This window comes from Penaeus chinensis, chromosome 5, assembly GCF_019202785.1.
Source record: "Penaeus chinensis breed Huanghai No. 1 chromosome 5, ASM1920278v2, whole genome shotgun sequence".
Classification (NCBI taxonomy): domain Eukaryota; kingdom Metazoa; phylum Arthropoda; class Malacostraca; order Decapoda; family Penaeidae; genus Penaeus; species Penaeus chinensis.
The window spans coordinates 13,043,876-13,061,375 of record NC_061823.1 but is presented as its reverse complement, the minus strand read 5'-3'; the positions used below and the strand labels follow the sequence as shown (position 1 = coordinate 13,061,375).

General features: G+C 33.2%; 4 protein-coding genes across 5 annotated transcripts in view; all 4 read left to right on the top strand.

The window, feature by feature from the left end:
- The first annotated feature begins 229 nt into the window (after positions 1 to 229).
- On the top strand, positions 230 to 3,899 carry LOC125025376 (cuticle protein AMP1A-like). Its single transcript, XM_047613354.1, has 4 exons — positions 230 to 375; positions 478 to 698; positions 909 to 1,097; positions 3,747 to 3,899. The coding sequence occupies exons 1-4, from the start codon at positions 367 to 369 to the stop codon at positions 3,769 to 3,771; spliced, it is 444 nt and encodes a 147-aa protein (XP_047469310.1). The 5' UTR covers positions 230 to 366; the 3' UTR covers positions 3,772 to 3,899.
- Positions 3,900 to 6,697: 2,798 nt separating this feature from the next.
- Positions 6,698 to 7,567, top strand: LOC125025371 (cuticle protein CP14.6-like). The gene is made up of 3 exons (XM_047613349.1): positions 6,698 to 6,721; positions 6,821 to 7,044; positions 7,225 to 7,567. The coding sequence occupies exons 1-3, from the start codon at positions 6,713 to 6,715 to the stop codon at positions 7,436 to 7,438; spliced, it is 447 nt and encodes a 148-aa protein (XP_047469305.1). The 5' UTR covers positions 6,698 to 6,712; the 3' UTR covers positions 7,439 to 7,567.
- Positions 7,568 to 9,219: 1,652 nt separating this feature from the next.
- Positions 9,220 to 10,197, top strand: LOC125025373 (cuticle protein CP14.6-like). The gene is made up of 3 exons (XM_047613351.1): positions 9,220 to 9,352; positions 9,452 to 9,675; positions 9,856 to 10,197. The coding sequence occupies exons 1-3, from the start codon at positions 9,344 to 9,346 to the stop codon at positions 10,067 to 10,069; spliced, it is 447 nt and encodes a 148-aa protein (XP_047469307.1). The 5' UTR covers positions 9,220 to 9,343; the 3' UTR covers positions 10,070 to 10,197.
- A 1,768-nt stretch (positions 10,198 to 11,965) lies between these two features.
- The window catches only part of LOC125025374 (cuticle protein AMP1A-like), a 12,860-nt gene continuing 7,325 nt past the window's right edge, over positions 11,966 to 17,500 (top strand). Inside the window, exons 1-3 of one of the 2 annotated variants that reach the window (XM_047613352.1) lie at positions 11,966 to 11,985; positions 12,085 to 12,308; positions 12,483 to 12,831. In XM_047613352.1, the coding sequence (XP_047469308.1) occupies positions 11,977 to 11,985; positions 12,085 to 12,308; positions 12,483 to 12,696 (447 nt within the window). In that variant the 5' untranslated portion in view covers positions 11,966 to 11,976 and the 3' untranslated portion in view covers positions 12,697 to 12,831. Of the gene's footprint in view, positions 11,986 to 12,084; positions 12,309 to 12,482; positions 12,832 to 17,500 lie in introns of those variants that run through there. The other variant, XM_047613353.1, reaches the window with a different exon arrangement.

Genomic DNA, 17,500 nt, shown 5'->3' with positions numbered 1-17,500 from the left:
GGAGTCAATGAACTATAGGGTTAAGATTAGAAACTAGTGTACACTTGTCTCAAGAATAAATCTTGTTCTCGACCTTGAACCAATAATCAATTCACAATGTTATATTACCCGGCTACTGTGGCGACATACCTGTGTAGCTTTATTTCAGGGTACAAAGTTATCCATAGCATTCTTATTTTTCATGTTTATAATACCACAACCGCATTCTTTATCAGGCATACTGAAAATCGGAGGTTTGTTTAAAATTGCAATTAAAATTTAAAATTATACGAAAAAATACAAACTAGTAACTCAAGATCGCTGAAACTTTGGTATAAATGCAGTCGGTCTTCTACCAGAGCATCAGTAAGATACAACTCGATCAAAATGAAATTCGTAAGTACAAGAACTGTGTACTATCGGCACACTCGAGTTACATCTAATAAATCTGGACACTCGTGAACTGCAGCCAAATATGATGGCAATTGTGCATTACAGGTAGTGCTTTCCCTCCTCGTCGCCGTGGCCTGTGCCGACCGACTATACGAGGCCCCAGCGGCTCGTGCTGCCTCCGACGAGATCGCCATCTTGAGGGACGACCGCGTGATCGAGGACGACGGAAGGTACAACTTCGACATGGAGACTGCCAACGGAATCGTCATGTCTGAGTCTGGCTCTCCCGGAGACGAGGGAGCCATCAACAGTGCCGGATCCTTCTCGTACGTGGCAATAAGTATTACATTACACAAATATAGACATACTGCACAGTCTCACAAACCCATTTACACGGATACATCTGCATACTTTCACATACACACACATATCCTTCGTATCTATCAACCTGTAAGATACCATAGTATTTTAGGAAACATGATGTATAAGGAGGTTACATTATTTAGAGGATCATTTTCGATTGGTCTTGTTGACAGGTACACCGCTCCTGACGGCACTGACGTCCACCTTCGGTACGTAGCTGACGCGAACGGCTTCCAGCCACAGGGTGACCACCTGCCAGTGGCTCCCGAGTTCCCCCACCCGATCCCTCAGTTCGTCCTCGACCAGATCGCCTTCGCCGCTGAGGAGGACGCCCGCAATGCCCGTGGAGAAGTCTCCCGCTCCTATGGTGCTCCCAATGATGACTAAATTGTGGTAGTCGAATAACTTTCCACCGCTGATTTACTATTTATATTTCCATTATATACTGACATTATACAATATGCTGATGCAGACTATCTCCTATTTATTGTTGCACAAATAAATCTCATACCAAACCAAGCCTTTTAATTTGATTCACTGCTAAACTACAGATGTAATACACATCCATGTTGTACATTCAAACATGCCATGCATAAATTTATATACATACGCATACATTTATACACCCATCCATATATATGTGTGAGGGTGTGTGAATATATATGCATATAAATGTTAAAGTATTACACACACACATGTATACATATACATACACATACTTGTTTAAGTGTAGGCGTGTACGCGCGTGTATATACTACATATACACATAACTATATCTATCTATCTATATGTATACATATGTGTTCGATAGATTAAAAGATAAAAAACAATAAATGCGTACATATATGTATGTATATATACATAACATACACCCCCACACATTTACATGTGAGGGGATGTGATTACGGAACGGAATTTTACAGTAGTAAGGGGAACGGAACCTATTACGCTTCGAGCAATTCACACCTTTTTTAGTGGTAAACTGAAACGGAGTTGGGTTGAAGTGAAGGCAGTAACAAGAATAGAACTTTGTCAAGGGAAGAGGTGTTTCCCTTATTATTGTGATATTTTTGTTGTCATATAAGTATACAAATATATATACATGTACTGTGCAGTATACATATATACATGCATAGACATATGGGTATACGTAAATATGCACATTTATATTATATAAACATATATTCTATATATGCATATATATATGCATATATATAGTGTACGCACACATACACATATGTAGATATACACACAATATGTATACATTATATGGATATGTATGTATATAATATATATACTATATATAATATATATACTATATATAATATATATAATTTATATAATATATATGTATATATATTTATATATATTGCATATATATATATATATATATATATATATATATATATATATGTATGTATGTACATGTATGCATATATACTATGTATATATATATATATGCATGGTATTTACCCATACAGATGTGTGTGTTCATGAGTGTGGGTGTAAAATTGTGGGTCTGTGTAAATATATATATATATATATATATATATATATATATATGTATATATTTGTATATACAATCGTGTGAATATATGCATATATATTTATATATATAAATATATATATTCATAGATATATGTGTGAGTGTGTGTGTACACACACACACACTTATATATATGTATATACACGCATATACATGCATATGTATATGTATATATATCGACACACACAATTATATATACATATATGTATATATAGAGACAAATATACATATATATGTATATACAATTATACATATATATGTAAATATATTTATATATTGGGGTTTTACCCAACACACAATATTTTATACCATATAATTTAAGTTTCCCTTGGGGTTTTTTTCTAAAAATTTCCAAAAAAAAATTTAAGCCCCAAAAAATTTTTAACCCAAAAAAAATTTAAAAAAAAAATAAAAAAAAAAAAAAAAAATTTTAAAAAAAAATTTTTTTTTTTAAAAAAAAACCCCTTTTTAAAATTTTTTAAAAATTTTTTTTTAATTTTTTTTTGAAAAAAATTATATAAAAATTAAAAAAAAAATAAATTTAAAAAAAAATTTTTTAAAAAAAAATTTAAAAAAATTTAAAAAAATAAAAAAAAATTTAAAAAATTTTAAAAAATTTAAAATTTTTTTAAAAAATTAAAATTTAAAAAAAAATTTAAAATAGAAAATTTTTAAAAAAAAAAAACCCCCCCCTTTTTTTTTGTGAAACAAAAATTTTTAAAAGTATTAAAATTTTTAAAATTTTTTTTAATTTAAAAAAATTTTATGGGGAAAAAAAAAATTTTTTTTCCCCCCCCAAAAAACCCCCCCATTAAAAAAAAAAGGTTTTTTTAAAAAACTTTTTGGGAAAAAAAAAGGAAATTTTTTTTTTAAAATTTTCAAAAAAGAATTACCAAAAAAATTTTTAAAGGGGGGAAAAAAAAAAAAAAAAAAAAATTAATAAATTTATTTTTTAAAAATAAAATTTTTTTTAAAAATTTTTTTTTCAAATAAAAAAAAAAAAAAAAAAAAACCTTAAAATAAAAAAAATTTTGCCTTAAATAAAAAAATTAATAAACCCCTTTTTAAAAAAAAAAAATTAAAAAAAAATTTATATTAGTAAATTTTTTAAAAAATTTTTATAATATTTTTAATATTTTAATCCCTTTTCGTAGTATCGAAAATCTGAAAAAACATCATAAGTTTTTGTTCAGTCACTACCTATAGGAATGTCAAGAAAGACAAGACATATCTTTAAACAGGTACATTACATGAGGTTCATGAGTGCATATTTTGGGGGACAGGTAAAAACCGCTCCTGGGGGCCTGAGGTCCACCCCAAAGTAGTACGAGCGCGGCTTCAGCCACGGGGGTGACCCCTCCAGTGGCCCCCGGTTCCCCCACCCGATCCCTCAGTTCGTCCTCGACCAGATCGCCTTCGCCGCTGAGGAGGACGCCCGCAATGCCCGTGGAGAAGTCTCCCGCTCTTATGGTGCTCCTCAGGACGACTGAACACATTAACCAAATGTGTCTTTCTACCGCCGATTTTTTTTCTATTTATATTCACATTATAAGCATTCAACATCTGCTAATGCAGACCATCTCCTATTTATTTTTACACAAATAAATCTCATATTAAATTCAACCTTTTTATTTTTCAAATAAACGAAACTACAAATAAGATATAGAAGCCTACGACAATGTCATATGTAATTTCATGGACGTATGGATTTACACAAGAAGAAATGATCACAGATTACAAACTGGAACTTGTGTATAATTGAGAAGAAAATACTTTACATTAGCAAAAGAAATACCAAACTGTTACTCTTCGAGAGAGACTATATTCCTTTTAAATATGTAAACTGAAGCCAATACTAGGAGGAAATTTAGACAGGAGTATAGCAGTCGGGAAGACAACAAGAACTGAATTGTCAGTAACAAAGTGACCAGTGTTCCTCTTCCTTCTTTGTCTACGTTTCGTCAGATATATGAGTGAATAAATATGTATGAATGTACTTCAATGTACGTAAGCACACGCACACACTCTATCACACACATACGCATATATGCAAGTGTATGTGCGCGCGCGCGCATTATTATATATACATATACTACAGACACAGATACATTTTTACATATTTATGTGTGTCGATTACTGAAAAGATGGAGATATGTAGTACTTTTAAAAAGACGAAGGCAAGTTGCTATTATTTTCTTTATTCTACTTCGATATGAAGTAAGTAAAATAACAAAGATATTAGTAAATCTAGTAGGATTTTTATTCCAAATGAAAGTATAGTGTGACACATTGATCTAACTGAATCTTTCTAATAAGAACTTTGGAAGAATGGTCTTTCACTTTTCACTTTTCCACAATGGAGGAATTCACTTAAATGATTAATTTTATGTTGAGAGACTACACAACATCTTCGAGCCAGTCATTGGTTTTAATTTGAGTGCAAAATAAACCTTTAGTTATATATACAAGAATGATAAAAATCTAAGCCACTGACATAGACAAATTTACTGAAATACATTTTGGCACAGGTTAATAAAATGTATATCAAGGGATATTAACATACTATCATAAATATATTACGATATATTTTACCTAAAGCAACTAAAACTTTCTCAACATTCTGAACACTATTGCATAAAATAAAGTTTGTCTACACTATAAAGCCGAAAAACAATTCCAAATGAATAAGAAAACCATAGAAACATTTTTGATATGCTAAACATATTCAAAATACGTTTATTATTATTATTATTTTGGAACGTCTTTCCTTAAACTTAAATTTACGAAGAGTAAGTTTAGCCATCATGCTGAAGCATTGTTATATCTATGGTTGATATGATTAAATAACGTATTTGTTCTACGAAATACATATTTCAAGTAATGATTTTAATGATCATATCAGTTTCCTGTAGTTAGCGTATGATTTATAATACTGATTAAAAATGGAGTTTATTTTTTAGAATTCGGAGTCATTAAACTGCAGGTATAAGATTAGAATCGGGTCTATGTGAAGGATATGTCTTGTTCTCGACCTTGAACTAACAATCACCTCCGAATGTCGACAGGTTACAATGACGAGAAACCTGTGTTAATTCCCTCCGGGTCACGAATTTATACACCTTATCCTAAATATTTTCAGTAGCATAACGGAATTACTTATCAGACAAAAAAATGGAGATATGCAGTACTTTTAAAAAGACGAAGACAACTTGTTATTATATTCGTTATTTCACTTCGTTAAGAAATAAGAAAAACAAGATATTCAGGAAATCTAGTGGGATTTATATTTCAAATGAATATATAGTGCGACACACTGATGTAACTGAAATCTTATAGTAAAAATTTTGGAAGTATGCTCATTAAATCTTCCACAAAGGAGGTATTCTCTGAAGTAATTAGTTTCATGTTGAGAGAATACAGAACATCTTCGATCCTATCATTGATTTTAATTCGAGTACAAAATAGAGTAAAAGACATCATTCTGCTTCCAAACTTTTAGTTATATATATATAAGATATATATAAGTATGGTAAAAAATTAAGCTACAGACAGACAAATTTGCTGAAATAAATTTTGGTACAGATCAATAAAACGTATATCAAAGGCTAGTATTGATATACTATCATAAATATTTTAAGATATATTTTTTACCTCAAGCAACTAATATTTTCTCGCATTCTGACCGATATTGCATAAAAGATTAACAAAACTTCAACTGATCTACACTATAATGCCGAATCATTTGGAAGAACAAATCTAAATGAGTAGGAAAACCATAAAAATATGTTAATACTGAAATATTTAATATTCGTTTATCATTATTATTATTTTGCATCATCTTTGCTTATACTTAAATTTACAAAGAGTAAGTTCAGCCATCATGCTAAAGCACTGTTATATCCATGGTTGATATGAGTAATAATTTCTTTACGTAGTGTATGTATATATTTCATGTAATAGTTTTAATTACCATATAATTTTCCTGCAGTTAGCATAGGATATGTAATCTTGATATGAAATGGTGTTCAATCCTTAGGATTCGGAGTTAATAAATTGCAGGTTTAAAAAGAGAATCTGGTGTACATTTAAGTGAAAGATATATCTTGTATATCTTGTTCTCGACCTTGAACTAATAATGACCTCAGAATGTCTTACGACAGGTTACAATGACAAGAAACCTGTGTTAATTCCTTCCGGGTCACGAATTTAAACATTTTATCCTAAATATTTTCAGTAGCATAACGGAATTACTTATCAGACATACTTTCGTGCCAGCGCATCCTCGAAGGGCAAAGGAATTATCAAAACGGCAAGTGGATCTCTAAAAATACGGAAAGATTAAAATAAACTGGCAACTCGTGGTCGCCGAAACCTAGATATAAAAGCAGTCGGTCTTCGACCACAGCATCAGTAAGACACAAGTCATTCAAAATGAAATTCGTAAGTATTAGTACGGTCCACAATTGGCACTCGAGTTAAATCATTAATTTCGAACACTCGTGAGCTATTGTAATATCTGCCCCTTATTATGTATCCCAGGTAGTGCTTTCCCTCCTCGTCGCCGTGGCCTGTGCCGATCGGCTGTACGAGGCCCCAGCGGCTCGTGCTGCCTCTGACGAGATCGCCATCTTGAGGGACGACCGTGTGATCGAGGACGACGGAAGGTACAACTTCGACATGGAGACTGCCAACGGAATCGTCATGTCTGAGTCTGGTTCTCCTGTAGGAGACGAGGGAGCCATCAACAGTGCCGGATCCTTCTCGTACGTAGCAGCAAGCAGTCTGCATCAAATTAGACTAGAGTAGATAAAGCCTACAAACTATTGTAGTCCTTGCGATGCATTACCTAATTAACAAGAATTCCAAGGAGTACCTATGATAGGCTTAATCTTCACAGAGACCTCATTATATAGAGGTTCATGAGTGCATGATTTTGTTAACAGGTACACCGCTCCTGACGGCACTGAGGTCCACCTTCAGTACGTAGCTGACGAGCGCGGCTTCCAGCCACAGGGTGACCACCTGCCAGTGGCCCCCGAGTTCCCCCACCCGATCCCTCAGTTCGTCCTCGACCAGATCGCCTTCGCCGCTGAGGAGGACGCCCGCAATGCCCGTGGAGAAGTCTCCCGCTCTTATGGTGCTCCTCAGGACGACTGAACACATTAACTAAATGTTTCTTTCACCGCCGATTTTTTTTCTATTTATATTCACATTATAAACTGACATAGCGTCTGTTAATGTAGGCCATCTTCTATTTATTGTTACATAAATAAATATCATATCAAATTCAACCTTTTATTTTGCTGATGTGCAAGCACACTACAATACAGTGCCATACGTAATCCATATACGTATGGATTTACACACGAATATGTGATCGGAGTATACAAACTGGAACCTGTGTATAATGGGTAGGAAAATACTTTACAGTAGCAAGGGAAACGCTTACCTGCTACTCTTCGAGACTCTATTCCTTTTAAACTTGTAAAATGAAGCCGATACTTGGAGGGAATTTGGATAGGAATATAGCAGTCGGAAATACATCAACAAGAGCCGAATTTTGTCAAAGATAAAGAGGCCAGAGTTTCCCTTTCTACGGTGTCTATTTTTCGTCAGATATGAGTGAATGAATATGTATGCACGTACTTCACTGCACGCCCACGCACACACCCTGTCTCTCAAACACACTTACACATGCATATGTAAAGACACATATGTCTGTGTGTATGTGCGAATTTTATTTACATATACTACAGACATAGATACATTTTTCACAGATTTATGTATGTTGATAATTTAAAAAATTGAGATATGCAGTACTTTAAAAAAAAAAAAAAAACTTGTTATCATATTCGCTATATCACTTCGATAAGAAGTAAGAAAAACAAGATATTCAGTAAATCTAGTGGGATTTAAATTTCAAATGAATTTATAGTGCGACACACTGATGTAACTGAAATTTTATAGTAAGAATTTTGGAAGAATGCTCATTAAATTTTCACAGAGGAGGAATTATCTGAAGTAATTAGTTTCATGTTGAGAGAATACATAACATCTTCGACCCTATCATTGATTTTAGTTCGAGTACAAAACAGAGTAAAAGACATTATTCTGCTTCCAAACTTTTAGTTATATATATATATATATATATATATATATATATATATATATATACGTATGGTAAATATATTTGCTGAAATATATTTTGGTACAGATCAATAAAACGTATATCAAAGACTAGTATTAATATACGATCATAAATATTTTAAGATATATTTTTGCCTAAAGCAACTAATATTTTCTCGCATTCTGACCGATATCGCATAAAAGATTGACAAAACTTGAATTGATCTACACTATGATGCCGAATCATTTGGAAGAACAAATCTTAATTAGTAGGAAAACCATAGAAATATGTATATACTGAAATATTTAATATTCGTTTATCAGTATTATTATTTTGCATCATCTTTGCTTATACTTAAATTTACAAAGAGTAAGTTCAGCCATCATGTTAAAGCACTGTTATATCTATGGTTGATATGAGTAATAATTTCTTTACGTAGTGTATGTATATATTTCATGTAATAGTTTTAATGACCATATCATTTTCCTGCAGTTAGCATAGGATATGTAATCTTGATATGAAATGGTGTGCAATCCTTAGGATTCGGAGTCAATAAATTGCAGGTTTAAAAAGAGAATCTGGTGTACATTTAAGTGAAAGATATATCTTGTACATCTTGTTCTCGACCTTGAACTAATAATGACCTCAGAATGTCTTACGACAGGTTACAATGGCAAGAAACCTGTGTTAATTCCTTCCGGGTCACGAATTTAAACATTTTATCCTAAATAATTTCAGTAGCATAACGGAATTACTTATCATACATACTTACGTGCCAGCGCATCCTCGAAGGGCAAAGGAATTATCAAAACGGCAAGTGGATCTCTAAAAATACGGGAAAATACAAATAAACTGGCAACTCGTGGTCGTCGAAACCTAGATATAAAAGCAGTCGGTCTTCGACCACAGCATCAGTAAGACACAAGTCATTCAAAATGAAATTCGTAAGTATTAGTACGGTCCACAATTGGCACTCGAGTTAAATCATTAATTTCGTACACTCGTGAGCTATTGTAATATCTGACCCTAATTATGTATCACAGGTAGTGCTTTCCCTCCTCGTCGCCGTGGCCTGTGCCGACCGGCTGTACGAGGCCCCAGCGGCTCGTGCTGCCTCCGACGAGATCGCCATCTTGAGGGACGACCGTGTGATCGAGGACGACGGAAGGTACAACTTCGACATGGAGACTGCCAACGGAATCGTCATGTCTGAGTCTGGCTCTCCTGTAGGAGACGAAGGAGCCATCAACAGTGCCGGATCCTTCTCGTACGTAGCAGCAAGCAGTCTGCATCAAATTAGACTAGAGTAGATAAAGCCTACAAACTATTGTAATCCTTACGATGCATTACCTAATTAACAGGAATTCCAAGGAGTACCTATAATAGACTTAATCTTCAAAGAGACCTCATTATATAGAGGTTCATGAGTGCATGATTTTGTTGACAGGTACACCGCTCCTGACGGCACTGAGGTCCACCTTCAGTACGTAGCTGACGAGCGCGGCTTCCAGCCACAGGGTGACCACCTGCCAGTGGCCCCCGAGTTCCCCCACCCGATCCCTCAATTCGTCCTCGACCAGATCGCCTTCGCCGCTGAGGAGGACGCCCGCAATGCCCGTGGAGAAGTCTCCCGCTCTTATGGTGCTCCTCAGGACGACTGAACACATTAACTAAATGTTTCTTTCACCGCCGATTTTTTTCTATTTATATTCACATTGTAAACTGACATAGCGTCTGTTAATGTAGACCATCTCCTATTTATTGTTACACAAATAAATATCATATCAAATTCAACCTTTTATTTTGCTGATGTGCAAGCACACTACAATACAATGCCATACGTAATCCATATACGTATGGATTTACACGCGAATATATGATCGGAGTATACAAACTGGAACCTGTGTATAATGGTTAGGAAAATACTTTACAGTAGCAAGGGAAACGCTTACCTGCTACTCTTCGAGACTCTATTCCTTTTAAACTTGTAAAATGAAGCCGATACTTGGAGGGAATTTGGATAGGAATATAGCAGTCGGAAATACACCAACAAGAGCCGAATTTTGTCAAAGATAAAGAGGCCAGAGTTTCCCTTTCTACGGTGTCTATTTTTCGTCAGATATGAGTGAATGAATATGTATGCACGTACTTCACTGCACGCCCACGCACACACCCTGTCTCTCAAACACACGTATACATGCATATGTAAAGAAACACATGTCTGTGTGCATGTGCGAATTTTATTCACATATACTACAGACATAGATACATTTTTCACATATTTATGTATGTTGATCATTAAAAAAAAATGGAGATATGCAGTACTTTTAAAAAGACGAAGACAACTTGTTATTATATTCGGTATTTCACTTCGATAAGAAATAAGAAAAACAAGATATTCAGTAAATCTAGTGGGATTATTATTTCAAATGAATATATAGTGCGACACACTGATGTAACTGAAATTTTATAGTAAACATTTTGGAAGTATGCTCATTAAATCTTCCACAAAGGAGGAATTCTCTGAAGTAATTAGTTTCATGTTGAGAGAATACAGAACATCTTCGATCCTATCATTGATTTTAATTCGAGTACAAAATAGAGTAAAAGACATCATTCTGCTTCCAAACTTTTAGTTATATATATATATATAAGATATATATAAGTATGGTAAAAAATTAAGCTACAGACAGACAAATTTGCTGAAATTAATTTTGGTACAGATCAATAAAACGTATATCAAAGGCTAGTATTGATATATGATAAATATTTTAAGATATATTTTTACCTCAAGCAACTAATATTTTCTCGCATTCTGACCGATATTGCATAAAAGATTAACAAAACTTGAACTGATTTACACTATAATGCCGAATCATTTGGAAGAACAAATCTAAATGAGTAGGAAAACCATAAAAATATGTATATACTGAAATATTTAATATTCGTTTATCATTATTATTATTTTGCATCATCTTTGCTTATACTTAAATTTACAAAGAGTAAGTTCAGCCATCATGCTAAAGCACTGTTATATCCATGGTTGATATGAGTAATAATTTCTTTACGTAGTGTATGTATATATTTCATGTAATAGTTTTAATGACCATATCATTTTCCTGCAGTTAGCATAGGATATGTAATCTTGATATGAAATGGTGTTCAATCCTTAGGATTCGGAGTTAATAAATTGCAGGTTTAAAAATAGAATCTGGTGTACATTTAAGTGCAAGATATATCTTGTATATCTTGTTTTCGACCTTGAACTAATAATGACCTCAGAATGTCTTACGACAGGTTACAATGACAAGAAACCTGTGTTAATTCCTTCCGGGTCACGAATTTAAACATTTTATCCTAAATATTTTCAGTAGCATAACGGAATTACTTATCAGACATACTTACGTGCAACCGCATCATCGAAAGGCAAAGGAATTATCAAAACGGCAGGTGGATCTCTAAAAATACGGGAAAATACAAATAAACTGGCAACTCGTGGTCGTCGAAACCTAGATATAAAAGCAGTCGGTCTTCAACCACAGCATCAGTAAGATACAAGTCATTCAAAATGAAATTCGTAAGTATTAGTACGGTCCACAATTGGCACTCGAGTTAAGCCATGAAATTCGAACACTCGTGAGCAATTGTAATATCTGACCCTAATTATGTATCACAGGTAGTGCTTTCCCTCCTCGTCGCCGTGGCCTGTGCCGACAGGCTGTACGAGGCCCCAGCGGCTCGTGCGGCCTCCGACGAGATCGCCATCTTGAGGGACGACCGTGTGATCGAGGACGACGGAAGGTACAACTTCGACATGGAGACTGCCAACGGAATCGTCATGTCTGAGTCTGGCTCTCCTGTAGGAGATGAGGGAGCCATCAACAGTGCCGGATCCTTCTCGTACGTAGTAATAAGTTGTCTGCATCAAATTAAACAAGAGTAGATATAGTCTTTAAAGTAAGTTGTTAAAATGCATTACCCACAGCAGGATTTATATGGAGATACTATGATGGACTTCATCTTCAAAGAGATCACATTATGCAGAGGATCATTATCGACTGGTTTTGTTGACAGGTATACCGCTCCTGACGGCACAGAGGTCCACCTTCAATACGTAGCTGACGAGCGCGGCTTCCAGCCACAGGGTGACCACCTGCCCGTGGCTCCCGAGTTTCCCCACCCGATCCCTCAGTTCGTCCTCGACCAGATCGCCTTCGCTGCTGAGGAGGACGCCCGCAATGCCCGTGGAGAGGTCTCCCGCTCCTATGGCGCTCCTCATGATGACTAAAGGGTTTTAGTCGAATATCTCTATCGTCGATCTTCTGCTATTTATATTTATATCATAAACTGACTTCATACCATCTGCTAACGCAGACTATTTCCCATTATTTTGTTGTACAAATAAATTTCATTTCAAATGCAACCCTTTTCATTTATTTTCGGAGGAGAAATAATGGTAATATCTTTTAAAGGTCTTTGTAGTCATGATTTTATACAGTACATGTGTATAGAGTACATGCATAAATACTTTTTTTACAGACACACCCTAATATGTAGAAAAGGTATGAATGAGAATGAATATCTTCACAATACAAGATATATATTTGACCGGTTTCGATTATATTTTCGTCAGAAATACATAAACACACACATAAGCATACACATGTGTGTACATATATATGCATACATACATACATATATATCTGTGTGTGTGTGTGTGTGCGTGTGTGTGTTAATAGATAGATCTTACTCATGCTTACAAACGTGTGTGTGTGTATGTGAGTATATATGTTTAGTATAAAATGTGAGTTTGTATATATCTATGTAAATATGTTGCCTTCTGAAAAGAAGACGTAGGCTTTTTAACATTCTTTTTTATTTTGCATAATAAGATTACGAAAACAAAAGGAATATCAATTATATGGCCATTCACAACACGTTCTAGTTGTCTGCGGACGATGCAGTTAGGAAATTATCATTTGGATTTCATTTAAACTATATCATCCATACTACTAATTGAAACATAGCCTTGTGCACTAATGAGACCAATAGTATGCAGATAACTTTGGAAGCTGTCACAGTTCCTTTAACGAAATATCCATTTGAGCGATTCATATGATTCATATGCCATTAGCATCACCAAACTCTTAATTGACCTTAATTGATTTTAATTTGCTCACACAAGAAAGTAACTTCATTACTTTTCTGGACTTTCTCCTGTTTCAAAGTTGCAGTTGTGATAGAACTGTTGAAATAAATTCCTACGATAATAAAGTGTTTGGTAAGAAAAGATAATATAAACGCTATGATATATTAATTAGAAATATGGTCTTTTAACTTCAGACAACAGCATTCTTCCATTGCAATTGGTTTTCTACTGCAATTTTCAACAAAATTACAGGTGATCGACTTGAGTAGTCATTAATCAAATTACAAATACTCAATGCAAAGGATTGTTATGCATATATTTTGTAAAACTCCTTAGAATAGCAATAACAAACAATAGAAAACCAGAATATAAAAAATGCTGCAATTTTATTACAAACAAAGCTTTAGGAATCATGTTTTAATTCTCTTAAAAGTGTAGCGTTTCATAAACGTTACATAATGAATTATATTCTAGTGTTACACGTTTCTTTCTATGTCACTTATATGTGATTGTTCCAGGCTATGACACAGATGATCATATTTTCTCCTATAATCTCGTTAGTGTCAACGAATTAATTATATGGAATTTAGTCCTTTGGATATGCAATAAACGCCGGGCTTAATGTTAATATCTGGAGTATTTTTTTTTTCAAGAACATATCTCGTTTACTTACAATCACTTCAGAATGTCAAATGACCGGCTACAGTGGAGACACCGATACAGCTCCATGTCAAGGTACAAGTTTCTATAAACGTAACCTTTATGCATTTCAATTATTCCTTATGTCCTTATGGTGCTCCTCATGATGACTAAACATACTAAACGAATACACATTTCAGCGGACCATCTTTTCTTATCATTAGTTATAATCATTATAGATTCGGCCATATTTAGTGATCATGATATAAATGTGAAATGTTCAACCTTTCTAAGCCCATTAGCGATTGTATGTCTACATAATATCACCATGTCACACACACATGAATCTTTTTATTTATGCATGTATGTATGTAACTGTATCTGTATCTGCATCTATATCTATATCTAATATATATATATATGAGAAAGATAAATATAGATCCTTTAATGTTCTTCATATATAGAAGTCGGTTTAAAAAATTGAACGCTGTCACCAATATTAATTATCTTTTTTGTACACCGCTTGTCACTAATGTTGGGTTAAATTTTCCATATACATAATATAAATATATTCTTACTTCGACATTGCTGCCACCACTTGGGGATTTGGGTTTGAAGGAAAAACCCTCCAATATATTTTACTTACGACATAATGTGAATAACATGTTTTTTCCCCCTCTTTTAATGGGAGTTAATGATTATTGGTAACCGAAATACAGAGTAAATTAAAGATTTATTGTTTGTAATTCAACTTGAAACATTTGAAACACGACCCACGCTTTGTTTTTCAGTCTTTGGGCACGATCAAACATAGCGGACTGAGCGATTTACACCACCCTCCTTTGTTGTTTTCCATTCTGAACAGGAAGAGACCGCTAGTTCATCTAGTTATTCGTATACTAAATCAGTCTGTATCAACAATCTGTATTAAGATATTCCTCCAAAATGAAGGGATCCTTGTAATAAGCCTCGCTCTAACCTTACTCAACTCGAAATAACCATCTAAAATACTCCAGTAATAATCAGCAAAATTAACAAATGGATTAACCTATCTAAAAAGCTTTAGCCGCTGAATGATGTTATATTCACATACATTATATAACATAACACGTGGCAAAACGGTATTTCATTTCTCTGTTTAACTGATGACGAATCAAAGGTTTCGACACACACACACACACACATGCACACACACACACACACACACACACACACACACACACACACACACACACACACACACACACACATATATGCACACACAAATATAAATATCAATATATATATATATCTATATTAACCTACATACATATACATATATGTATATGAATATATATATATTTGTATATTTCATTTTATTATATATACATATATATATATATATATATATATATATATGTACGTATGTATGTATCTATCTATCTATATGTATGTATGTATGTATGTATGTATGTATGTATGTATGTATGTATGTATGTATGTATGTATGTATGTATGTATGTATGTATGTATGTATGTATATATATGTATATATATATATATATATATGTATATATATACACACACACGGAAACAAAAACATGTCTCTTCAAGCTTTGGGTGGGTAGGGTAAGCTTAAAGAGCCCTAGGCTGCAGGTTATACTAGCCTATAGCGTCTCTCGAATAAAACAGGGTTTCTATATAATTTCTTTTGTGACACGCATATATATATATATATATATATATATATATATATATATACACATATGTATATCTATCTATATATACATACATATATGTTCATATATATATATGTATGCATATATACATACATATATATATTCATATATATCTATATCTATCTATCTATCTATCTATATATATCTGTGTGTGTGTGTGTGTGTGTGTATGTGTGTGTGTGTGTGTGTGTGTGTGTGTGCATGTTTATATCAACATACATGCATATATATACACACATATATGTTGATATGTGTAAAAGTATATATACACATACATACATATATGTATATATCTATAAATATATACATATATATAAATATATATATATATATATATATATATATATATGTAAATATGTAATGGTGTATATATATATATATTAACATATATAAATATAAATATATATATACTTATTTTACTCAATTTTGTATGTAAGCATATATATATCTATATACATATATATATATATATATATATATATATATATATATATATATATATATATATATATATATCCCAGTGCCGACGTGCATGACGTGTACGCGTATGCCATGCCCACTGTCAGTTTACTTGTTCAATTGTTTTTAAAACATAGATGGCTACACTTGTACTAAGTCACCAATTAGCCAGATATGAGTACTGCCTGTCTCGCCCTTTTACCATTTTCTTTGATTTAAGAAAATATTTTACGTTATATTATTTTGCTGTTACTAATGTTTATAACATTACAGTAATTATAATGTTTAGAATAAAAATAACACCATCAATATGCATAGCACTAGTAAAAAAATACATTTTTTCCCGCCAATTCAAGAAAAGGTGAAATCAGGTAAGGTCACAAGGTCTACTAATTGACTCCTTTGTGGCTAGAGACATTTCATAAAAAATAAAAAATAAGCATAGCATTTTCCCCATTTTTTATTCATTTTCCCCAGCGGCATTGATATATATATATATATATATATATATATATATATATATATATATATAGATGTATGTATACACACACACACACACACACACACACACACACACAGACACACACACACACACACACACATATATATATATAAGTATATGTATATGCATATATAAGTATCTATCTATCTATCAATATTTGTATCAGCACACACACATATATGTATACAAATATTTGTGTGTGTACGTCTATGTGTTTTAGACATACACACATACAAATATATAAGAAAGTGTGCACTAGAAAAAAACCCAACAAACTCGCACTATTTTTCGCAAGAAGCTGTTTATGCTTTACGTGTGTTATGTAAGAAAATGTGAATCCATTATGCTGGACAACTGATACCTTTCGTAACTCGACTGTGATCTTGAACTTTAAAATACTGACTTAACATTCATATAGAGCACTTGCACTTGCATAATAGGGTGACAAATCTTTATTTTATTCGGTAAACATATTACAAATAAACTTGTCCCTTGCATATATGTAATCGCAATTAGTGAACAAATAGAACAATGTACCAATAAATCACATGTAAAATATATCAGTCATGAAATAGAAACTGGCAACTGTGTATACTTCTCCAGATATAAACTCCCAAATCAGACA